Here is a 26,234-nt window from a genome sequence, read left to right on the forward strand (position 1 = left end):
TTTAAAAAAAGATTATCAATTCCTTAACATTGCAGAAATGTTCCTCAGCCGAAAGCACAACTGTTGTGAATACTGTAATAATTCATGAGCAACTCCAGAATCACAAATGATAGGGGGGGAAAGCCAAAAAATGGACATTCAGCACTAACCAGAAACAATTATTGTTTTGTAAGAATTTATTAAATTCATCTAATCTCAGAGGAAGTATTTGGAAGTTAATTTGTTTTTTTTTCTCACCTATTCCCTGCACCAAAAAAGCTGTGAGCTGTGTCCATTTCTGACCTTGTGAAATCATAGAAAAAAATATATATTGGTCTTTGCACCATTCCCCCTACCCCCCATTCCTGGCACAGAGCTCCTGAAACCCTTATAAATTCCTAAGTGATAAATAGGAGCATTCTTTTGTTCTAGTATTTGATCTTTGACATTTGAACTTTTAAACTTTTCTGTAACTCTCCAATCCTGTGTTAGGCATGATCAGTGCAGTATATGTTGATGTGCCTGGATTCCAGTCCAGTGTAAGGCCTCGTCAAAGAAAACCTCTATGTGCCCAGACTGCTTGATGCCCCCTCTTGATGACCACCTGAAATTCATCATCTTAATGATCCATATGGCTGAACTCATCATAATGAACTAATCAAATAGCTAAGACTGCAGGGCTCCTTTTCTCTCTTGTGCTACAGTTACATTATAAAAATGAATACTTTTTCTTTCTTCTGTGGAACACTTCTGGGTTTCCTCTAGCTGTGTTTACAGTTTGCAAACTCTAAGACCCATGAATAAATCTTTGTCATTTATTTGTAGCCAAAGCCTCCAGATTCTTTTTTATTATATTCGACAGGAGGCACCCCTTTACCTCCCTCCACGGGGAAAGAGGCAGAGTGACTTAATGCTTTGCTATCTGTGCCACAGACTGGGCTTGCAAACTGTGGATAAGACCTGACTCGACACTGGGCCTCAATCTGCACCTGCTGGCAGGTGATTAGGTCAGGAGGGCAAAGCTCTTATAAATGTGATTAGTGCCCTTACAAAAGAGACAGCCATCTATGAACCAGGAAGTGCATCCTCACCATCATGCTGGCACTTTGATCTTGGACTTCCCAGCCTCCAGAACTGTGATAAATAAAATTCTGTTGCATATAAGATGCCCAGTCTATGGTATTCTGTTATAGACTAAAACAGTCCCGAAGGATCCCATCTCCTGTTATTCGCAGCTTTGTAGTCCCCTTCCACACTGTATCAAGGTCGGTGTGATCAACAGTATATGGCAGAAGCAATGGGTATGTCACTTCCACACTCGGGTTATAAAAGACACTGTGACTTCTATCTTGGACACTCTCTTTAATTCTTATATTACTTGCTCTGGCTGTGAGTTGCCACATCATGAGCAACCCTATGCAAAGGCCTGTGTGATGAGGGATTGAAACCTCCTGCCATTAGCCACGTGAGTGAGTTTCACAAGCAGATCCTTCTATCCAGCCGAGCTTTCAGATGACCTTATAGCTCCAGGTGGCATCTTGACTGCAATCTCAGAAAAGATCCCAAGCTAAAGATCCCACCGCCTAGATTCCAGTCCCTCAGAAACGGTAAGAAAATATGTATCTGTTGTTTTAAACCAAGAACTTTTGGAATAATTTGTTACAAGCAATAGGTAACTAATTCTGTAATTTACTCAAATTTCTACACACTTAATTTTCAAAAATTGATTTTTAGATAGAGAGGAAGGGAAAGAGAGAGAAACATCTTTTGGTTGCCTCCTGTAGGTGCCCCAACTGGGGACCAAACCCACAACCTGGGTATGTGCCCTGACCAGGATTCAAACCCACAACCTTTTGGTGTAGCAAGGGTCCTCAAACTTTTTAAAAAGGGGGCCAGTTCACTGTCCCTCAGACTGTTGGAGGGCCGGACTATAGTTTTAAAAAAAACTATGAACAAATTCCTATGCACACTGCACATATCTTATTTTGAAGTAAAAAAACAAAACGGGAACAAACACAATATTTGTATTTGCATGTGGCCCGCGGGCCGTAGTTTGAGGACCCCTGGTGTAGAGGGATGCTCCAACCAACTGAGCCACCCAGCCAGGGCTCTCCACATTTGATTTTAAAGGCTGTCTAGCCGAATGCATTTCCTATAAATATTTTATCACAGAATAGCAATAGAGGATTAGGGTGGCTTCAATTGGAAAGTGAGGACTATTATCAACTCCACTTTGATACTGAAAGTCTGTAATAAACATAATGGCTCAGGATGAAGTAATTCACACACTGCTACCTCAAGTTTCCTTATCATTTGACAGAGCCATAGGACTATAACATGCATTCCTTTTATCCTGGACTTTCCCCTAGTACAGTGGTCGGCAAACTGCGGCTCACGAGCCACATATGGCTCTTTGGCCCCTTGAGTGTGGCTCTTCCACAAAATACCACGTGTGGGCGCGCATGTACAGTGCGATTGAAACTTCGTGGCCCATGTGCAGAAGTCGGTATTTTGTGGAAGAGCCACACTCAAGGGGCCAAAGAGCTGCATGTGGCTCTCGAGCCGCAGTTTGCCGACCACTGCCCTAGTAAATATGGAGGTGCTAAAACCTATTGACCAAGTACCAAGATATCCAGTAAAACACAGATCTTTCATAGTTGCTGCCATCACCACCATCTACCCCCAGAACTCTTTCCATTTTGTAAAACTGAAACTTTATACCCATTAAAGAATTCTCCATTTTTCTCTTCCCCCCAACCCCTGGCAACCACCAATCTGATTTCTGTCCCTATGATTTTGACAACTTTAAGTACTTCCTGTGAATGGAATCATGCAGTAAATAGAGTTCCTGGACCCAATTCCAAAGTATCAGATTCCACAGGTTAAGGGGTCAATCCTATAAGACTCCCATTCCCCGACACACACACTTCAGATGGCGGACACAAGCCCAGGTTACCTGTGCTTCTGACTGACTGGCTACAGATTGGAGGTTCCAAAGACCCCTCCTTGGGTTCAATTAATCTGTTTACTCACTAGATTACTGATTTATTACAAAGGATATTAAAGGATATGAATCAGCAGCCAGATGAAGATATACTAGGGCGAGGTCCCAAACAAATGAGCTTCTGTCCTCATGGAACTTGGGGCCTGCACCGGGGCCCCATGGAAGCCTTCTGGCTCCCCAACTTGGAAGCTCTCCCAACACCCTCTTTAGGTTTTTATAAAGACTTCATTACATTAGCACGATTGATTAAATCATTGGCTGTTGGTGACTGAATTCAATCTCCAGCCCCTGTCCCCAGCCCAGGAAGTCTGGGGTGAGACTGAATGCTCCCAATCTGTAATCACTTGGTTGGCTCCCCTGACAACCAGTCCCCAATTGTAGGTGCTTTCCAAAACCACCTCATGAACAAAACAAAAGACACCTTTATCCCTCTCAACACTTGGGAAATACCCAAGGTTTCTGGAGCTGTGAGCCAAGAATTGTGGCAAAGGCCAATATATATGACAAATATATATTTCTTATAAATCACAATATCACACTCAGTATTTGTCTTTTTATGACTAGCTTATGTCACTTAGCATAATGTCCTCAAGGTTCATGTGTGCTATAACATATCAGAATGTCCTTTTTTAAGGCTGAATAATATTTTATTGTATATATATATATATATATATATATATATGCCGCATTTTGTTTATCCATTCACCTGTCAATGAACACTTGGGTTGCTTCCACCTCTTGGGTGTTAAGAATGGTGCTGCTATGAATATGGGTGTGCTACTAACTCTTCAAGGCCCTGCTTTCAATTCTTTTGGGTATATTCCCAGAAATGGAATTGCTGGGTCATATGGTAATCCTATTTTTAATTTTTGGAGTAATCGCCATACTGTTCCACAGCAGCTGTACCATTCCCACCAACAGTGCACAAGGGTTCCATTTTCTCCACATCCTCACCAACACTTGTTATTTGTGTGTGTGTGTGTGTTTTAAATAATAGCCATCTAATGGGTGTGAAGTGGTCCCTCATATATTTTTATTTCCCTTTTACAGATGACAGAACTGAAGCACAAAAACGTTCAACAAGGGCTCAACTTTTTTTTTTTTTAATAATTTTATTGATTTTTTACAGAGGGGAAGGGAGAGGGATAGAGAGTTAGAAACATCCATCAGCTGCCTCCTGCACACCCCCTACTGGAGATGTGACTGCAACCAAGGTACATGCCCTTTACCGGCATCGAACCTGGGACCCTTCAGTCCCCAGGCGGACGCTCTATCCAGTGAGCCAAACCAGCTAGGGCAAGGGCTCAACTTTTAAATGTCAGAGTTGGAATTTGAACTCAAGTAAACTGACCTACTATTAACCAATATGTTAAAATTCTTGTGAGGCAGAAATTACAAAAATCTCTCAAGAAGAAGATAGAGGGGTTAAAGGGCAAAATGATTAGCAGCAAGTTAATTGATCTTTCTCCTCCTAATATTCTCCCAACCCTGGGAGATTGAACTTGCCAGGAAGTTGCAAAATGTTGTTCTGGGGGTAGAAAACCGCCCCCCCCCCCTTTTCTCCTTAAATAAGCTTCGTTCAGAATGTCCATTTGGAACTTTTATTTTTGGAGGTTTCTTATGCCCTGGTTTCTGTATTGTCGAGTCAGGCAACCTAAAACCAAAAGGTTCTCCTAAGGTTCTATCGGCATCTACATCTTGATCATCTTTTCAGTCACGCTAGGAATAAAAAACGCCTCCCACTGAAAAGGGATCCTGGCCAACCACCAAGTCGCTATGCTCCACTCTATCTAGATGAGTCAGCAAGAGCTGGTTTCAGAGGAATTCCTTCCTCCAGAGGGGAAGTCAGGGGTGAGATTTTAGAACCTGAGCCTTAGTATCTGGCAGACCGTCCAGTCTCTTGAAACTGCTGGCTGCTTAACATAGAATAAGTCACTCAACATTTCTTAGTCTCCTGCAGACCAGAGATGACAGGCCTGGAGCTGACGCACAGGGAGCACCTCGCGCGCCCCAGGCACTCAATCAATGCTTGGAAGTCTTATTGCTTTAGTCCCGGGTCCATGCACAACCAAACAGCACATCACAAATATTTACTGCCGAGAAGACACCCATTATTAAGAACATCTGTTCACATTCTAGAAAAGATGCATCCTGGGTTAACGACCGCAGCCCAGGCGGCTCCCACCAATAGAAGGTTAGTTTTGAACGTAAACGTGGAAATCCCACTAGGAGCTCTGAGAAGTGGCCCAGCCATTTCTTCAACACAGATGACTAAACAGCACTGAAAACTTCCCCATGGTTAGTTCTTTTCTTATGTGTATAATTATGCAAACTATACAAAAGGAAAGTATTCCCGGGATTTGGGAATCCGTGTGTGTGGACCTGCAACCGAGATGGGTGTTAACAGTTTGAAAGCGAACCCAGCCTAGGAAGACACGCCCTCCGAGTCCCGGCAGCAGCGGGGAATCGGCCCCGGTCTCAGAGGGTTCCCGCCATCACAAGACCGGCGTGGGAATGGCTTTTCTCCGGCCGGCGACCTCGACAATGAAAGGGGCCGCTGGAAGGCACTAGGGACCCAGTCGGCCTCCGCCCCGCCCCTACCTCGCTGAGCCAGCAGGCTGTGTCCCCGCGCTCCGCCCCACTCGGCCGGGTCCGCCGAAGCGCAGCCTGCATCTCCCAGGAGCCTCTGCGGCTGTCAGTTTTCGGCAGAGAAGTGACACCTGCGCTGAGGCGGCAGTTAAAGCACGAATCGGCGTGGCCAGCGGCTGTGGGGCCCAGGCGGGAGGCGGGACTTCCGCTCCCTCGGGTTACGTCATCAGGAGGCGGAAGTGCAGCGGGGGCGGGAAGGTTGTAGAGCTGCACGTTGCGCTAGGTTTGCCTGTCTGGAAGTGGTCGCGCCCCCTTGGAGAGCGCGATCCCACGGTGAGGCCGTCCCTGGCGCACTCGCGTCCCCGGTAAGTAGGGCCGCCCGGCGGCTCCGGGGGATGGAGGTGTGTGGCTCCGGTGCTGACTGGCTGCCGTTGTCTCTGTTGCCACTGGGCAGTGGCCTCTCCGCTTTCCTCGCCTCCCAAAGTTTCCCACCGCTCCCCTCCTTCGTGTCCGCCGCTGCCCCCGCCCAGCCTGCCCTCCACGACCGCCGGCGGGGACCCTTCCGAGGCGCGGGTCCAGCCCCGTCGCGCCCCTGATGGGCGTTTCCCTTCCGCAGATGAGCCTTCCTAACGGGACCGCGCTAGCTCTGCGCTTCAGCCCCAGGGGACGCCTGACCGTGTTCTGTTCAAAACCGACATCCGTTTGCTCGCGCTTGTACTTTCCCGGGCTCCCTGAAGGCACCCTCAGCGCGCCGACAGCGCCCGTCGCTCTCTGCTTCCTGAGCAGTGTTCACGCCCTTTAAAGAGCGCGTTTGTTAACCTTTTTTTTGTTGTTGTTTTGTTTTGTTGTTTTTTTTTTAGCATGGTTGCTTGAATGAGACTATTATTTTCCCACCGAGTATGTGTTCCTAGAGGGCAGGAGACCGATGTTGTCTATTTGGGATCTCCCTTCGTTTTCCATTTTAGCTCCCAGTGTGCACAGTTGTTGCTGGCTGCATTTTGTAAGTGAAACGAGAGGCACCGTAGATGAGTGATTTTTTTTCCCTTCCTTCTACTGTGACCGTATCGATGTTATCAATGGATTGATAACGTTTGGTGCTATTTGGCAGACAACCTAATGACATATTAAAGACAGCAGTGCTCAATGTTGATAACGTCTGCAAGAATATTTAACTTTCACGCTGTAATTAAAAACTCGAGCTTGCAGAGTTTGTGCTTTCAGTCTGTGTGCTTTTCAGGTTTATGTTTCTGAAGAGATGAAGAAGTGGCAAACGTTTCACTGTAGGAAGGCTAGCCGTTCCCCACCACTTTTCATGTGTTATTAAAGTATGGTGCATTTTGTATGCATGTACACGTGTTTTACAGGTGATTGTAAAGTGCTGACCGCTTGCCACTGAACATAGTTGAAACAGAAAATAGGAAGATGGCAGCAAACCCTTCAGGACAAGGTAATGCATGCTGGAACGTATATTGTTACTAGGAACTTTCCCCCTACATAGTAAGCATATTTTAATAGAAAATTTGGCATAGGGCAGTTACTGTAGCCAGAATAAAAAACAAATAGCAAAGTTACACCCCATTATTTAAACTTTAAATTTTAAAGCAAGTCCAACATTGTATCAGATATATAAGATCCTTAATAGCTATTAATCCTATCTTTTAATCTGTGTTAAGATTATTCACATTGTAAACCTTAGGTCCTCTAACATCTGTTTTCTTGCTCTTTACTGGAAATCAGAACAACTTTTAAAGAAGTTATATTGTCACTAAGCTATATCCATACCTTTATCTTCATTTGCTCTAAAAATTTTATTATACATTTCGTCTGTATTAAGCTAGCTCTCTAAGGCAAATCAAGTTAGACACATCCTAAAGAAGTTTTTATTTAAAAGATAAGATTTAATCTCTACAAAGTATTAAATCCTACTTTGTAAGTAGTTTCCTGTTTCAAAAACTTAAAGCAAACTTCTGTTTCTTTTCCATATCAAGTTTAAATTCCTATTTGACCCACCATACTTTTTTGTTACTCATCTTTGGTATGACCTGTTCTGATTTTTTAAAATCTTAGTTTTGTCTTTTTTTTTTTTTTTTTTAAACTGATTTCAGAGAGGGAGAGAAACATAAATGATGAGAGAGAATCACTGACCAGCTGCCTCCTGCACGCCCCCCACCTGGTATTTAGCTTGCAACCCCGGACATGTGGCCTTGACTGGATTCGAACCTGGGACTCTTCAGTCCGCAGGCCCACGCTCTGTCCACTGAGCAAACCAGCTAGGGCAGTTTGTTGTTATCTTAGTCTTCATATAAATGGAATCATAAAGTGTGCGCTTGTTTGTATCCAGCTTCTTTCACTCCCTCTGTGAGACGTATCCATGTTATGCCATCTACTAGTAGTTCATCCCTTTTTATTTCGGAGTTCCATGGTATTAATTTACCACAATTCATTGAATCATTCTTCTGTTTGGAAGCTTTGGGGTTTTCTCAGTTTTGGCCATTGTGAATAAACTGCTTTGAATATTTGCTGCAAGCCTTTTTGTAGATATTTGGATGAATATCTAGGAATGGAGCAGCTCAGTGTATAGTTAACTTGATAAAAAACGGGCAAACATTTTCCCAAAGTGCTTGTACCATTTGCATTCACTCCAGCAAAGTGTGAGAGTTCTGGCTGCCCCACGTGTAGCCTTGGCTGTTGGTCTTTTTGGGGGGAGCCACTTTGGGGGTGTGATGTGTCCTGTCATTGTAGTAGTAACTTACATTTCCCCGATGACAAATGTTGAGCACTTTTTCACATACTTAGTGGCCATTGTAAATCTTCTGTTGTGAAGTGTTCATGTCTTCTGCTTCTTTTTAAAAACTGGGTTATGTCTTTTTATTCTGAAGTTTTTTTAGAGTCTGGATACTGGTCCTTTGTCACTGCTAATTGCATTATCTGGATCATCTTGGAGTTGGTCTCTGTTGACTGCACTTTTTTTTAGTATTGGTCACACTTTACTTTTTCTTACTATACTTAGTGATTTGTTATTGGATATTGGATATTCTAATACGTTGTAGAGATCCTGGATTCTGTTGTATTCCCCTGTAATGTGATTTTTGTTCTAGCAGACAGCTTGGCTCAACTCTTACTCCAGATTGTCTCCCTTGTGTTGGGCAGCAACTGAAATCTCTGCTCATTCTTTTAGCTTCCAGCTGCTGCTTATTGCTGGGCTCCCTGGGCTCTCCCCATATATGTGCGGTTTACAGAAAGCAAAAACTGGGTGGATTGCATAAGCATATTTTAGGCTTTACTCCTTCCTGCCTTTCCCTCTTAAGTCCCTCCCCTAATATTTGGCTTCTCTGCCAGCCCTGAACTCTGTCCTCTGATACCTCAAATCAGTAAGGTGAGGCCATCCAAGCTGTTTGTGGATTGAGGAGTGCTTCAGGCAAAAGGCCACAGATTCCCAAATCTCACCAGTTGCAGTTTCTGCCCAATTTTGGTCAGTCTCTCATGTCTTCAAATAATAGGGTTACTGTAACCAAACTACTCTGCCATTCCTGGGAGTTGGAAGCCCGCTGAATCTATTTTAGTGTATTAGTTGGATTTAGGGTAAACTAAGGGTTACATGAGTTTTATAGAAGTGTAGTAAAAAGCTAATTGCAGTCATAGCTTTACCAGTGGTAACCAGCTAATACTGTTCTGTTCTCTCAAATCACAGGTCAGTATTCCCCTATGGTCTTTGACCTCTTTTCCAAGTTATAAGGACTCATATTGAAAATAATTAAAATTAAACAAAAATGAAAACTAAGTGAAGTCTAATTTGAAAACAAAATATGCTAACAATCACACAATGCAGTCGTAATGAAAATGAAATTTTAAATTATCTCTTCTAGTAACACAAATACACGAGATTTACAATTTGCTGGTTACTCATTTTTTAGCAGTTGCAATAAAACACAATCATTTTTAGTGCGGCCTGTGATTGATCCACAGTCAAATTCACCACGAAACAGAGTCAAAACCACTTTGGCTTTTGTTACTGTTTTGTCAGAGATTTTGTTGGTGTCATGGAGCTGCTGCCGTTAGCCACCAGCAGAGGGAGTCCACGTCATGTTCTGTAGACTCCCAGACTCTGGATGAAAATGTTACATTCTTACTTATTTGGATCTATTGCATTTTACTTTCTCTATTAAATATTTCTGCACTGCTTATGAGTATAGGGACTGCTTATTATGGGGACTGAATGTCAAGTGCCATAATTATCTTATAGTGATAACTGAAAGAACAATGACTAAACAATTCTTGACCCATTATAGTATATTAATGTCTCTGGTGTAAGGGATAGAATCCTATTGTACCCAGTAACCCCTCTTTCAGATCTAGCCTTCTATCATATTGTAATATGCTGAATCTCATAAGCTCTTGGCAGAAGTTATTGATGTCTCATTCTTTTTAGCATCCATAGTAGTGTGGATTTAACAGCGGTTGCCAACTGGTAGTCCGCGGACTACTGGTGGTCCGTGAGGTCCAAAAAGTTTGGCGACCGCTGGTGTGGAACATTATTCTTAGGTTGAAGTAACATTTTGAGAATTTTAATATATAAAGGCAGATCCTCAAACTGGAATTTGTCCAAGGTACCATTCTTGTGTAAAGAGTTGTTCATTATTGGTAATACTGTATCAAGGTCCTGTGATCATGTGGTGGTAGTTGGATTGGTCTAACCTGAGAATCCTGGTAAAATGCTGAGTAAAGAATGTGAGTTCTTCTCTTTGATTATTTTATAATTATCTCAAAATGCCTGTAGAAATATCTATAAACCCTGCAGATCAAGTGGTGGGAACTGTTGACTGGGGGTCACTCTTGATGCTCTTAGCTGTGATTTTAGGGTGCTGTGTAGGAAGTGGGTGGCTTAACTCCTGGGAGGTTGTCTTGTTTGACCGCGGACCCAAGTAGAAGTCTTACGTAAACCATCTATGGCCCAGAAGAAAGCAGATTTACCCTTCTGGCTTGTACTAAGGTATGCTACTTTTGAATTTAGAGTTTGTTGCAGTGCATAATTTGCTTTTCTGGAACTTTTTAGCTTAGCTACAGTTCCCTGTATCTACCCCTTCCTCCTGTACTTAAACAAAAAAGTACACAGCTACACTTTACAAACAGACATGTACTTACTAGTAGAAACAAAACACCTAAATGTTAACACTAACTTAATTATTAACATAGTAATTATTTCCACCCTTTCTTTACAACTGTCTTTTTATGTACTTTAACTTTCCTTTTTGCATCTTCTTGTGAATTCATGGCTTTTAGATTTGATTTGTTCCATCTAGCTATACTTATTATTCTCTCTAATATCCCATTGTGTCAGCCTGGCTAATCTCAAACTGGCTTCTCTGTTCTTTGAGCATGTCCTGAGCCTTTAAAAAAAACCCAAAACTCTTTTTGCTTTCTGACAAGATATTCCAGGTCCATCTTGATTATTTTCCTTCCCTATGACATGGAACTAGTACTCCCCGAGAACCCGGGTTCCTTTTCACGGAGGATAGTATAAAATATTTTCTTGTGAACAAATTAATCTTTAGGGAATTTATATTTCTCTAAACAGCACTTCAGTTCTTTCCAATGTGGTAACTTATTTTGCTCATCATATAACTTAAACACTACTGGATTTTTTACTTTTCTTTTCAAAAAATTTCTATTTTATATTTATAATACCTCTAAATCTCTAAAAAGATGTAACTATATAATTCACTTCTAAAAATACAATAGGCTCTTCTGAAAAAAAGGGGAAAAAAATCTTGTCCTGTAGTTGAAAATATAGCTGGCGGTGTAACTTGCTTTAAATATATGCAACTTCGTATATACACATGGGAGAGTACCAGTTTTTCCCTTTAAAAAAAAATGTTTTTGTTGATTTGAGAGAGAGAAAGGGCAGGAGAGGGAGAGAGAAACATTGATCAGCTGCCTCCTGCATGGTCCCCATCAGGGATTAAGCCTGAAACCGGGGCATGTGCCCTGAACTGGCAGCCTCTTGGTGCATGGGACGATGCTCAACCAACTGTGCCACACCGGCTAGGCCCAGTTTTCTTTCCCATTGAAAGCATTCTTCACTTTACAAAGAACTCACTTTTGGATTCCTTTAAATAACACATTCCAGTATATACCTATCCCTCCATAAATATCTTACTTTAATTTATATTACATGACTTTTAGGGAAGTTTCTAGTGTATGAAATCAATAATACTCATTTTCTGAATTTCCCATCGAATGTATTATCAGATCATTTATACACATTTGTTTATTTGGATAACAGGCCAGTCATGAAGTAGTAAATAGATTGACAATAACAAAGCCTTCCTTAGTGGACTAAGAACACTGATAATCAAAGAAACTATATTAATTTAGAAATTATATATTAATTTTGAGCCTATAGTTACTAATTTTCACACCTGATTTCCATAGTAACAAGGAGTTAACTCCAGCATCCTGTGCTCTGATTGTCAAACATGTATGAATTTTTTTAAGGAGGCTATTCCTTCTTAACCAAGCCAAGAAAGACATGTGGTTTTTATGAAAAGTTGGTGAATTATATACGGTTGTTGTTTTTGTAAGTAAAAAATGGTCAGATATAGGCAGTTTAATAAATTTAACTTAATACATAAATTAAAAGTTTTCTTACTATATTTATGTAATATTCCCAGTTGTATAAAGATGAGTTGCTATTTATGGTTTGTGATGGCCAGTCTTATTAGAGGTCTAAATTTGTAAGAAGTTATTTAACCGTTAAAAATACTTTTTTGTGGCCTTTATTTGTATAGCACCTTCTTTTTAAACCCCTTTGGCAGATTGCCTTGGCAATCAGTTGCTTTGGTATTAGTTGAAGTAAAGGTCTAAAGCTGTGGTTTGTAAACTACAGTAGTTCCCTCTTATTCATGAGGGGAATATTCCAAGACCCCCTGGATACCAGAAACCTCAGATAGTACAGTGCCCTATGTATAGTATGTTTTTCCTATACATAATACCTATGGGAAAGTTTACTTTAAAAATTAGGCCTAGTAACAAATTAACAACCATAATAAAATAGGATAGTTATAACAATACACTATAATAAAAGTTATGTGAATGTGATCTCTCCCAAAATATCTTACTGTACTGTACGTGCAGCACGGATATACTGGACAAAGGGATGATTCACATCCCAGGCGGGATGGAGTGGGATGGCACGAGGTTGAGCTGAAAACGCTGCAAACTCAGTGTATATATTTTGTATGTACATGTTGGGATTGAATTCAGATTTTTAAAACATAGTTTGTTACTGCTTCTGGGCCAAGATCTTCTGGAAGATCAAGCCCATTGTTCAGTATCGATAAAGAACATACTCTTTTGTACCCTGTCAGTTATGCTCCATTTCTTTCTCAGAATTGCTTTCTAATCAGCTGCAATTCTTTTACTTATTTCTTGAAAGATTGTGTGTCATTTCTGAATGAAAGCAGTTGAGAAAAAGAAACATTGTTTTGATCTAAGTATGTCTAATGCTTTATTCTTCCATGAAAGAGACTTTCATAAAGAGGCCTAAAAGTGAGAACTAAGAAAATCTCCACTCCCAGAGATTGACTGCGCAGGATAGAGGTTAGTCCTTGCAGTATTGGGGCCTCAGAGATTTTGTTAAAAAACAAATATTGTTATCCATACCTTGGTGATTAAAATTCCTTAGAATTGAGTCTTAAAAGTCCTTGGTCAGCATTATGCTTTGCATATATCCATGTATTAAGCTGTTACAGTGGCTGGGAAATAGCAGTCGGGAAACGGTAACCATCTAAAGAGACTACTTATTAGTGAGTTCATTATCATGTTAGAGAAGAGAATTTTGCTGCCTGGGTTTCAGGATGGCCTAAAATAGCTCTAAAATGTTTTTTATTTCTTTTTCTTCTCCCAACCTTCTTATTTTTTTTAGGTTTTCAAAACAAAAATAGAGTTGCAATCTTGGCAGAATTGGACAAAGAGAAAAGAAAATTACTAATGCAGAACCAATCTTCAACAAATCATCCTGGAGCTAGGTACCAAAGAATAATGTGGTTTTTAAGTTCAGTGATATAAAAAATATCTTGGACAAAATAATTCAAGTGGGTTTGCAATGGTTTGTTTCTTTAATATTGGAATTTACGTTATATTTTGTTCCCTAGCTAGATTTGAAAAAATTAGACTATTTAATTGTTTCTATTTTAAATATTTTAATTTTAATTAGAATATTTAATTTTCCCTACAGCCTACTTTTATGAAAAGGGTTTTGTATGAGTTTTGTTTGTAACTTAAATTATTCCAGTGTCCCACTTTTTAAAAAATATATTTTTATTGATTTTAGAGAGGGAGGGGGAGGGAGAGAGAGATAGAAACATCAGTGATGAGACAGAATCATTGATCAGCTGCCCCCTGCACGCCCCACACTGGGGATCAAGCCTGCAACCCAGGCATGTGCCCCAACCGGGAATTGAACCGTGACCTCCTGGCTCATGGGTAGACCCTCAACCACTGAGCTATGCTGGTTGGGCTCCAGTGTCCCACTTTTTAAGCTTTCTGCAAAGTGGGTAAATTTAGATAGCTTAATGCCCTTTATTCAGTTTGTGCCATCTTAAATCTCTTCCCTCAGATCTGTTATCCCATCCAGCCACTACCCTAACTGTCTCATCTTCTCCAGCCAGACCTCTTACAGAGTTGTTTATACTCACCTCTACTTTCTTACTTATTTACACCTCAACCCACTATCAGGTGTCTCCTTCCCACTCCCTAGAATAGGTTTGAGCCTAATTCACTTGCAACCACCACCTTGTGGCTAAAGCTGCTAGACCATCCTTTTCTAGTTAGAGACCTTACATTATTTGACACCACTGATCACTCTCTCCTTCTTAAAAATACTCATTCTTTGGCTTCCATTCACTCACTGTTATACTATCTTGCTTTCTTCTGCAGACATTTCTCCACTGCCTGTCTCTTTTTTTTTTTTTTTTTTTTTTTTTTTTTAATATATTCTATTGATTTTCTACAGAGAGGAAGGGAGAGAGACAGAGAGTTAGAAACATCGATGAGAGAGACATCGATCAGCTGCCTCCTGCACATCCCCCACCGGGGATGTGCCCGCAACCCAGGCACATGCCCCCGACCGGAATCGAACCCGGGACCCCTCAGTCCGCAGGCCGACGCTCCATCCACTGAGCCAAACCGGCTTCGGCGACTGCCTGTCTCTTGAATGTTGATGTTCCTCAGGGTTCTGTTCTAGGCCCAGTTTCTCAGTCTACATCTTTTCACCAAACAGTTGCATCCACTTTCACAACCTGTTAATTATGTGCGGGTAACTTTTACACATTTGCATTTTTTAAATTTTTTTAATCTTTATTTTTTAAATATATTTTATTGATTTTTTACAGAGAGGAAGGGAGAGAGATAGAGAGTTAGAAACATCGATGAGAGAGAAACATCGATCAGCTGCCTCCTGCACACCTCCTACTGGGGATGTGCCCACAACCAAGGTACATGCCCTTGGCCGGAATCGAACCTGGGACCTTTCAGTCCGCAGGCCAACGCTCTATCCGCTGAGCCAAACCGGTTAGGGCACATTTGCATTTTTAGCTTAGTCCTTCCTCCCCAGCTCCAGGCTGCCTCCTGAACATCTCCACTGTGATGTCCTCCAGGCATTTTAAACTAGTAGTCACCAAACTGAACTCATCTTCCCTTCCTTTAACCAACTACTTAATATTCGTGTGTGTGTGTGTGTGTGTGTTTTGTCCCAGTGAGAGGTACAGATCTACTAGTTATCAAAGTCAGAAATTCGAATTTTAATTGTTTATCATGTAATTACTGTCTCCCAGCGTTTACCATTCTCTTATGTTTACACTTTGAAATGTATTTCAAATCTGTCCACTTTTCATTGCCCTGGTCCTGGCACTGTCATTTCTTTCCTCATTCCTATAACTGCTTTGTCACTGGATTTCCTGTAGTCTCAAATACATTTGTCAGTCATGTTGGTTAGGATATTTTAATCTGGAAATAGCAAAAAACCAAGTTTCCATACACATGAGGGTACATGTTAATCAGGAATGTGAAGATAAGGCGGTTCAGAGCAGTTGAATGCGGTGGCACAACTGTGTCAGCAGTGATCCAGCTTTCTCTCATCTTTCCTTTCTGCCTTTCTCCATGAGTCCGCAGTTCCCTTATGGTCAAAATATGACTGCGATATCCTAGGCCTCACCTCTGCACCAAGCCACCTGGAGAGGCAAAGGCCAGGAGGTTCCTACCCTATGTTCCTTTTGTAGAAGTGAGGACTATAGTCTCAGGAGCCTCAACAGACTACCCATCAAATCTAGTTGCTCAAAATGGTGTACCTTTCTCTTGCCTAAGCCAGAAACCAGCAAAGGGGATGGCATTGTCTTACACCAGAGTTCTCCCCGGAGGGATGAGCCTGGCCTGCCCCGAAGCATGAAGTCACTGATAATTGAACTCAGTTCGGTTCCATTAGCAAGAAGAGAACAGCTGTTGAGGTGACCGGCACTGTCGGCCATCGCCGTGGTCTTTCTGAACTACCGGGTGGCGCTTCTGATCGTGTGGCTCCTCTGCTCATGGCATTCCTTGGAAGTCTCCCTTTACTGCTCGGATGAGGTCTACATTTCTTAAGTTCTTTCACAAAGCTCTTCCTATCCTGGCACCTATCTTCCCCTGCCCACCCGCTTCACCCTTCCCCAACCCCGACCTCCAGTCCTACTAAACTGTGAGTTCTCTAAACATGTCAAGCTCTTCTGCCTTGGGCCCTTTTGCATGCCATACCTTCTGCTCAAAACATTCAAGTCTTCAATTTCATCATAAATGTAACTTACAATAGACTGGAATCCCTCAAATCCGTTTGAAAGTAGGAGACCATAAATCATCAATAAAAAGGACATAATTTGAAGCCCCAGTAAATAACAGGCTTTATTCGTGTATATTAATGTAGACAGTGGGAGAAGGAAAAACATTCTGGAAGGTCTTTTTTTATCCCAACATATTATATAATGAAAAAATGTGATTCAGAAGTAAGGAAGCCTGTATGTGAAACAGCCACCTAACTAAGATTCCTGTTTCAGCATCGCACTTTCGAGACCCTCTCTTAATAAGGACTTCCGGGATCACGCTGAGCAGCAGCATATTGCCGCCCAGCAGAAGGCAGCGTTGCAGGTGAGCAAAGTATAACTGCCGTTCTTGTCTCACTGGGGATTCCTGGGTCTTAGAAGCCAGCACAATTCCTGTTTTGTATTTCAGTGGAGCAATATCAATAAAAATGTTCCACACATAATTGCAGTGGTTTGCTGATGTTCAATTGTGCCCAGAGGATTTGAAGGACCAAAACAGAAGTAATGAAACTATCTTTTATGGTGTCGACTCGGTCATGATTGATTCTGTGCTGTACCTGGCAAGGGATTGCTTGCACACGAGAGTTTAGGGTATTTGGATGGACAGAATGATCTTAAAAGCTGAACTGGCTAGTTTAACAGTACATATATATTTTTTCAAATTAGACCCTTTGATGGTCTTACTGGTTTATTGTTGTGTGAATTCTTTTTGTAATGTCTGCATGGCTGTTTTACAGGAAATGTTTAAAGCATCCTCTTACCATAGGAATGTGATAATCCATCAGTTTAAAAATATATTTTCTTCATAGTAATAAACAGTTTCAGTACTACTCTGGTCTTGGATAATTTAAGATTCCCAGAGACATCATTATCTGTGCTTTTAAACCTCAGAATTTCAGAATTGGAAGGGACATTAGAGATCATCTCACTTTTTGTTGTTGTTGTTAATCCTCACCTGAGGATATTTTTCCATTGATTTTTAGAGAGCGGAAGGGAAGGAGAGAGACACAGAGAGAGAAACATCAATGTGAGGGAGACACATCGATTGGTTGCCTTCCACACACACACGTGCCCTGACCGGGGCCAGGGATCAAGCCTGCTACTGAGGTTTGTGCCTTTGACTGGAATCGAACCCGGGACCCTTCAGTCCACAGGCCACAGTGCTCTATCGACTGAGCTAAACAGGCGAGGGGGAGACAATCTCACTTTAGACGACCTGAAAACAGTCCTTTCTTTAGTGACAGAGGAAGTCACTGGTGGTTTTCTATTATTTCCAGCATTCATCTGCCTTTTCCCCCTTCTTCCAGCTACTGCCCTTCTTTCTCAAGTTCCTGCTTTGTTGATCAAAAGCAGAGTACTTTGGGACCATTGTTGCTCCATTTCAAGGAACAAAGTATATCATTTGTGTTTTTGACTCATTTATTGACTGAAAAGAATCATTGGGGAGAAAGTATGTATGATAGATGAGTACCTGGTGCAACTTGTTAATATGAATTCTTTTTTATTGCCCATCTCCTGGGTATTTTAACAAAATTAGCACAAGCACTGGTTGTTAAAATAAATTTGGTCTCAAAAAAAAACAAAGAAAAAGAAAAAAATTTGATCTCAAGCACTCAGAAAAGATAATTAATTTTAATGCCTTGGCTGAAGAATTATGACTCTTAATAGCTTACTTGCCTTTTTTTAAAACTCTTTCTCAGCATGCACATGCCCATTCATCTGGATACTTCATAACTCAAGACTCCGCATTTGGGAATCTTATTCTTCCTGTTTTACCTCGCCTGGACCCAGAATGAAGAAATTATTTGTAATGACATTGACTTTGTAATATCAAATGCCAAAGCTACTATCATTCAGTGCTATACAAGCTGTGACTTTCAGAATCGGTGAACTTAATACTTTTTACTTCCTTAAAAGAAAGGTATGTGTAAGTGAAAGCAAAAAAAAAAAAAAAAGGTAACCAGGATGATGAGAGCTTTGAAGCTGTATTATCTATGGACTGATTATGCTACTGTGACTGTAACTTATTTGTAATGCAGTTTGATTTTAAGGCTAAATCAGACTCTGAATTAGATGGTCACATAAACTCGCTTCCCACCCCCAAGCCCCCAAATAGTTGGACTGAGTACATCATGTCCACAAGAGACTTATAAAAGCCATTTATAGTACTTAAAGAAATGAGGGTGCTTTTTAAAATGTGAACCAAAAGGTTTAAATAAGTTACATTCATATTTGCTGTGCATAGAATTGGTATCAGTGTACCTTTTGAGTTTATAGTCAACATGTCATCCTGAAATATTCTTTAACTCATAACTGTTCCTTATTTTCAGTTTTAAAAGAAAACCCAAAACTAAGTTGCTAAATGAAACATCATTTATAAACCTATGCCACTATAAATTAGGTGACAAAATACTATTAAAAATAAATATATGAAATGTGGTGGTTTTAAATTTTATACATGCTCTTAGTGTTACTACAATGGCGTACCTGCGTGGTTGTTTTTTTTTAATATATTTTATTGATTTTTTACAGAGAGGAAGGGAGAGAGATAGAGAGTTAGAAACATCGATGAGAGAGAAACATCGACCAGCTGCTTCCTGCACATCTCCCACTGGGGATGTGCCCGCAACCCAGGTACATGCCCTTGACCGGAATCGAACCTGGGACCCCTCAGTCCGTAGGCCGACGCTCTATCTACTGAGCCAAACCGGTTTCAGCTCTGCATGGTTTTATTGTCCGTTTTTGTTCTAAGTAGAAACGTGGGCAAGCTGGGCCCCTTTTTAATTCCTTTAAGAAGTTGGGTTAAGCAGTTTGTCAATATGACACATCTTTAACAGAATCTGGAGTGCTTGTTTAAATAAGCAGTCCCTACAGCCTTACCCTAGTTCTATAGAATCAGAAATCTCTTAATTCAAAATAAAGTCTGAAAACCATGGGTTGGAGAATTCAGTTTTCATGATATATGTTTATAAATTCATAGATCTGTAGGTCTCTGAAACTTAGAGATCATTTAGCTAAAATCTACATTATTTTTACTTCTAATAGTATTCAATTTATTTTATACTATATCACAGGTACAGTATTTTATATACTGCTTATAACTGACCTCATCTTGGCCTTGAGTCCCCATCCTCTCTAGTGGTAGGATAAAATTTAAACTTAAATTTCCAGTTTGGGTCAGTATTTAATCAAAGTTCATCTCCCTTTTCAAAAAGTTTCTTCTCCTTCCCTAGACATTTGCACCAACCACATAGCCCCATTTTGCCCAAACTAATTAAAGCAGAAGTGGACAAAAGAATTGGCTGTGCCATTTAGATGCTTTCTCTTGAAAATTTGAATTGATTTTCTTCATTTGGGTGAGTTGGCAGCTGTCCCCATTGTAATGGTCAGCATTGCGGCAAAGGTGCCCTTACTCCTGCTGCTGAGCTCCCTGGGGGCTCGGGCTCCTGTCCTGCCTCAGGTCTCACCAGCCTCCTTTAATGGTCCTCACTTTTTTGAATGTGACTACGTTTCTGTTCTTTGTGATACACGACCTACATCCATGGTTCTAAATCTATCTACTTGATACTAGGGAGATAGAAAATTTGGATTGTAGTTTTTATACTATCAAAGCCTCTACCTAAGGTGTGACTTTTATAACTTAGGTCAAAGAGATCTTTTTTCCAGTGATATCTTTTCTAGTGTCCTACCCTTTTAAATAGATGTTGCCTAAATCATGCACTCGTGGCTAGTAAACACTTTCTCCCCTGCTCCTTTAAATCATTTTCAAATTCAACTCAATTCCATAGGTATTGATTAAAATCTACTCTGTAAAACCTGTGCTTCGTGGAGGTGGGGGTGGGTATGATGAGTGATACCTGCTCTTAAAGAGTTCACAGTGGCAGAGCCTACTCTGGTGCAGCAGTAATGCTAACGGAAGTCAGAATGCAGTGAGTCGCACGGGAGAGCATCCTGGAGCCTGCAGCAGTCTAGATAGGCCTAGAAGTACTGGCGTGATTTTACCTGGCAAGGAAGGGAAGAGCTGCTCCAGGTCAAGATTTCATAATCAGAGAAGCAGGAACTAAGGCACTTGTGAGGACGACAGAGGACGTGGGAAAGGGCAGCAGTGGACTCCGTCAGAAGCCCTGAGATGAAGTTTCATTATTGCTTCCCTTGGATTATGGGTGAATTTGCCTAACTCGCTTTATCTCTCTTTACATGTCACTCCATCTGCAATATAGGAAGAGAACACACTTTGTCTACTTCATTAGAGTGACAGAATGTAGTAATAGGAGGTTTTGTTCCTTGAATCTTGTTTCTGTGTGTTTGTGTATGTGTCTTACTTATGGTGTTTATTGTATGTTCCATCAGTAGATAAGATCTCTGAAGGCAAGAATTTTTGTTTCCCTCCCTCTTTGTTTAATACTGTATTCTGCTTAGAATAGCATTTGGTATACAGTAGATGGTCAGTACCTACTTGTTGAAGGAAGGGAGAAAGGAAGGAAGGACTATATATGACCTGGGTGGTGATGTAAAGGGTATTGTTTTTTTTTACTGTGTGTCAAGGTAATAAAGTTTTGAAAGCCACTGCTACATAATACAGATGATAGTGCTTTGTATGATTCTGGAATAAAAACTGAAATGACACAGTTTCAAAGGCACATATTTTTTCCTGGACAATCTATAAGCTGTCTTAAGTTGTCTCAGTTCTTTGCTTCACTTTAGCAACAGAATCTCTTAGTCATCTACTCAGCATTTATTCTTCCTTTGCCCCTTCACCCTTCCCCAGTACAGCCAACGTGCTTCAGGGGAAGCTGACCGCCCAGCAACAGGAGTGGGCCTTACATGCTCCTGACCAGTCAGGGAATTCATTCCCTTTTGCTGGTCAGCACATGGTATTTCACAGACCGCGGGAACTGGTTCAGCATTGCACATGTTACCCACATTCAACCCAAATGAGACTCCAGGAGAGGATTGTTGGGTTAATGGAAAAGACATGTTCTCACATTTCTGAGAACACTACCCAAAAGGTTTCTTTCTCTCTAGATGTGTAAAGGCAGTGCATGTATATACCTACACTGCCCCGCTTACCATGGGGTTACATGCCAATAAACCCATCATAAGTTGAAAAATCTAAGTAGAAAATGCATTTAACACAGCTAACCTACCAAATAGCATACCTTAACCCAGCCTACCTTTAACATGCTCAGCCCACAATATCTAAAACACGCTGGCAATACAATGCACTGCAGGGTATTGTTTCTTTGCCCTCGTGATCGTGTGCCTGACTGGAGCTGACTCCCATGACTGCCATGCTGCAAGGAAGCCCAAGCTAAGCATGTGGAGAGGCCATACGGTGGAGCACTGAGGTGCCAGACATGTGAGTGAAGCCACTTTGGACCTTCTCAGCCCCGCCACCAGCTGAATGCAGCCAAGCGAGTGACCCCAATTGATGCCATCTAGAGCAGGATTGCCCAGCTGAGCAGAATTTCCACCAAATTGTAAGAAATAATAAATTGTTGCTGTTTTAAACCTCTACGTTTTGGAGTAGTTCATGATGCAGCAAAATATAATAACACTCTTGATCTCCAAACTCCCATATGCATTGCCAACATGACATCTCTACTTGGAAGTCTAATGGGCATCCGTGTCCAAAATCCGACTCTTGATCTCTCACCCTCCCAGCATGTTTTTTGCCCAGCATTTCCCACCCAGTAAAAGGCTACTTGCACAGCTGTAAACGCGGCAGTCATTCTAGACGCCTTTCTCACACTCCTCTTTCAGTCTAGCAGCTCCATAATCCCACGAATTCTCACCAATTCCTCTGCTATCATTTTGCTCCAAGCCACCATCAAATCATTTACCTAGACTACTGCAATAGCCTAACTGGTCTTCCTTTTCCACATTTGTCCCTGCCCTTCAAAGTTGAGAATATTCAGTACAGCAGCCAGAGTGATACTTTAAGAATGTGAGACACATGACCCTGGTTGGTGTGGCTCAGTTGGTTGAGCGCCATCCCATGCACCAAGAGGTTACCAGTTTGATTCCTGGTCAGAGCACGTGCCTGGGTTGCTGGCTTGATCCCCAGTAGGGGTTGAGCAGGAGGCAGCTGATCAATGATTCTCATCATTGGTGTTTCTCTCCCTCTCCCTTCCTCTCTGAAATCAATAAAAAGATTTTTTTTTTTAAAAAAAAAAGGAATTTAGCTGCTTCTCCAGCACAGTCTTTTGGAACTCTTCTCAGGCCACAGCTGTTACTACCATCGGGAATCTCCGGGAGATTCAGAGCCTCACAATGTAGCTGGCAGCCATAGTTCTGTTAAGAAAACAGGGGTGTGTGCCAGCCCCTCATGCTCATTACGGAGCTATTAATTCAAGTTCTCTTAGGAAAGCATCCAACAGTGAAAATACAGGCTCTGAGCAGCCACAAGCAGGAGCTCAGCCCTCCAATCAGGGAGGCACAGACCTTTAGAGAACTGAGTTCTCCCGGTTTAGCCACTTTGTGAGACAGATGCCAAGCTGCCCCCTTTGATCTGCTAGGCTCCTTGGGAATGGAGAGGGCCTGCAGGGGGCAGTGGTCAGCCTGTAGGCGGTTCAACATTGCTAACTTCTGAGGCTGCAGAATCCAAGAGGACTCGCTGCTCCTTCGAGAAGGAGCTCCCATGTACAGCATGCCAGAAGAGAACTAAAAGAATGAGTAAGACTTACAAAAGGAGGGGGTCGTGGTAGAGGAGCAGGTGGAAGGAAAAGGGCATCCCAGGCAGAGAGGGAGGGGGTGGTGTAACAGTAGGAGCCCGCAATCCACGTGGAGGGTTTGGAGCTTTATTAGAGAGCCATTAAAGAGGAAGTGATAGAATGAGGCTATACTTAGATTTTCCTAGGAAGCAGTGGAGGGTGGGCTGCTGGAGGCAAGGCGACCACTAGGGTTGCTGTTAAGTGTGGGCAAAATGATATGGGGCTGATCAAGTTGGTAGCAGTGAGAAGATTCAAGGATATGAAGGTAGGTAGAATTATCAGATAATGGAAGCTGATTGGGAAGGATGGAAGAGGAACAGGGAGAGGGAGGTGGGAGGTCCTAGAATAACTCAGGTTTCTGGCTTCAGCAACAAGGTGGATACAGGTGCCATTTCCTTAGGAAGAAATAAGGGGTGGGGACATGGGGTTGAAGAGCCTTTCTCAACTGGGGTCACACTAGAGAAGCAAGCCCTAATGCCATAAGGCCTCCATTGTCTGGAACAATTAACCCCTCTCCCCTGCACCTAGAATGGTATCAGTAGTTATGTCCTAGGGAGAATTGAGGAAAATGGGCACTTGAGTCATTCTCTGCATTGTGAGGTTCAGGCAAAGAACCCCAGTGGAGAAAGGTTACATGTAGGTGTACCTATGCTAAGGCCATGGGAGGGGGTGAAACTGCCTTGAGAAAATGTATACAATTGAATCTATAAATGAGAGAATCAAGAGATGAGGAGCCTGAGAAAGAGAATCTAGAGATGCAATGGGAAAACCAGGAGTCAGGGACTACCTTACATTCTCATGGAAGCCAAGGAGATCATTTTTAAAAAGAGAATGGGTTAATGCTGTTCCCCTGTGGTTACTGTGCCACTGGGGATGCTAGAGGTGATTACTGGAGCAAGCCTTTTTAATTTTAATAGTTACATATTTATATCTATTTATTGCAAGTAATACAGCAACTGTACAGTAATATAAACAGTCACAGCTAACAGTTATTTGTGGACAGTTACTCTTTGCCAGCCATTGTTCTACACGCTTTATGTGTATTGACATCTTACCTAATCCTCACACACAGCCCTACAAGGTAGACACTGTTACCCCCATTCAATGATGAAGAGATCGAGGTACAGAGAGATCAAATAATTGCCCAAGGTCATAGAACTAGTAAGAGGCAGAGCTGGAATTTGAACCCAAGTGGTTTGTTTCAAGGAATCCTGCCTTTTTTTTTTTTTTTAAGTATTTACTTTTTGCTCTAACAAATTTAAGTTAAAAAAAGAATAAATTTAAAGAATAGGAGAAGTAGACTCAGATTTCACAAAAATGGTGGAGGAGGCATAGGAATGACTGACAGTTGGGAAAGAATGCCCTGGCTGGAGAGTTTCACTGAGAAATAATGAGAGCAGAGACTACATGATAGTGGGGTATCCATAGCCTACACATGCCTGAGAAGGTAGGGCAAAAGGAAACATCTGGATCATACTGTTCCCAGCCTAGGGGAAGGCTAAACTGCATCCTTTCAAATCTGGGCCCCTATCATAGGGACAGACAACAACAGCAAATACTGTACTAATTATGAACCAGCAAAATGTATTTGTTATTGGGGGGGTTGGATTCTTTACCCATGTCCTTAAAGATTCACTGGGTTCTTTAAATTTGACCAAACTCTTCAACATTATTACCATCCTTAATTGTATTAGAAAAGTGCTAAATTACCCTCCATGATTGCATTTTGAACATTTCAACAGCTGAGCACATTGTAAATACTCCAGCAGGAATTTTTATTTCTCATCCTCATTTCTTTGGGATCCCGTGAGAAATACGAGAATCTTGTTTATTGCTGAAATATATCTTGTTTAGTGTCTTTCATGACCGTCCCTGGTGTGTTCCCAGCAAAACTGGTCATAAAAATGCTCCCAAGTAAAGGAAGAAATAAAACAGGGAAACTGAAAGAAAGAAAAGGAAAAGGAAATTTATTGGGGAGGAAGATGGGTGCGCCTTCTGGGGGTCCAGGTCTTAATCTGGGCGAGGGCAAGAAAACGGAGATGGAATAGGTTGAAACCACCCGAAAAGTACTGGTCATGAGAGACCCCCTCAAGCACTTGGAAATGATGGCTGGACACCTCGGTGAGAGTGGGCAAGCACCAGGCATTTACCCTGCAGCATCCCTGGCTGGTGATCGCCTGGAGATCCCCTCCTTTCAAGGTTTTGGTAGCACAGTTTCTATAGCAACTTCTCGTGGAAAATATTTGTCCTCAAGGCCTACAAGGCTGTGTGCGAGCCCAGACCCTCGGACCTCCTGGCTCAGAGCTTCAGTCTTCACAGTGCTTTGGGCAGTACTGGATCACAGCTCAACCTGTATGTCGTAAATCCACCCGAAGATTTCCACAGATCTACTTTCGGAATTAAAGGGAGAGAACAAAATGTGTTCCCATCTGGTAGGTACAAAAGAAGTCATGTTAACAGTAAGAATTCAGATTTCACTAGTTCTTGCCATTACTGCTACAACCCAGCATTCTCACCTGAGAATCTACCTTTGGTTTTATGGGGGGGGGGGGGGGGGGGGCGGGGCGGGGGGAGGGTCTCATCTGTGTTTGTCAGGGTCAATACCCTCAGGTCCTCCCTTTCAGCTTGGAGATTCTGTGATCTATGAGACTGGTGAGGAGGGTTATGGAATCTTTACTATGGGAGCGTGTGTGTGTGTGTGTGTGTGTGTGTGTGTGTGTGTTTAAATTCTGCCTCAGAAAATTTCAAACATATGCAAAAGAACAGAAACTAGTATAACAAACTCCCACGTATCCACTGAATTGCTTTAACAGTTATCTACTCAATACCAATTTGTATCTACATCTACAGCTGCACTACTCTACCCCTCTGGATTATTTTGAAGCAAATTCCTAAATATTTTAGAACATATCTTAGAAAGACATGTTCTAAAAACATGTCTTAAAAAATCTAGTGCAAGAGTTTTTAAATCTGGCTGAATGTATATAAGATGTTTCATGCATATACGCATTTTCTTAAGAAATTGGTCCGTAGCTTTCATCAACTTTTTAACTGGTTCGGGAGTCTAAAAGTTCTAAAAATTATTGCTCTAAGTAGAACAAT

General features: G+C 41.7%; 1 protein-coding gene across 2 annotated transcripts; it reads left to right on the top strand.

The window, feature by feature from the left end:
- Positions 1-5,810: 5,810 nt before the first annotated feature.
- INIP (INTS3 and NABP interacting protein) lies at positions 5,811-21,085 on the top strand. 2 transcript variants are annotated; one of them, XM_070430904.1, is made up of 5 exons: positions 5,811-5,937; positions 6,937-7,019; positions 13,497-13,599; positions 16,654-16,744; positions 18,120-21,085. In XM_070430904.1, exons 2-5 carry the CDS (start codon positions 6,995-6,997, stop codon positions 18,213-18,215), a joined length of 315 nt encoding a protein of 104 aa, XP_070287005.1. In that variant the 5' UTR covers positions 5,811-5,937; positions 6,937-6,994; the 3' UTR covers positions 18,216-21,085. The 2 variants fall into 2 exon arrangements, with proteins under 2 accessions (XP_070287005.1, XP_070287007.1); XM_070430906.1 differs by lacking the exon at positions 5,811-5,937 and adding an exon at positions 13,097-13,171 and having other exon boundaries at positions 6,936-7,019.
- The last annotated feature ends 5,149 nt before the right edge of the window (positions 21,086-26,234 follow it).

The sequence above is a fragment of the Myotis yumanensis genome, unplaced genomic scaffold (genome assembly GCF_028538775.1).
Source record: "Myotis yumanensis isolate MYYU_CA2020_CCGP unplaced genomic scaffold, mMyoYum1.0.hap1 SCAF_12, whole genome shotgun sequence".
Classification (NCBI taxonomy): Eukaryota; Metazoa; Chordata; class Mammalia; order Chiroptera; family Vespertilionidae; genus Myotis; species Myotis yumanensis.

What these genes read in the sequence shown, in the direction of transcription:
- INIP (XM_070430904.1), top strand. Translation starts at nt 6,995, where the DNA reads ATGGCAGCAAACCCTTCAGGACAAG. An exon ending in AGCAAACCCTTCAGGACAAG is followed by an intron (nt 7,020 to 13,496) that starts GTAATGCATGCT and finishes TATTTTTTTTAG; the next exon opens with GTTTTCAAAACAAAAATAGA. An exon ending in ACAAATCATCCTGGAGCTAG is followed by an intron (nt 13,600 to 16,653) that starts GTACCAAAGAAT and finishes TTCCTGTTTCAG; the next exon opens with CATCGCACTTTCGAGACCCT.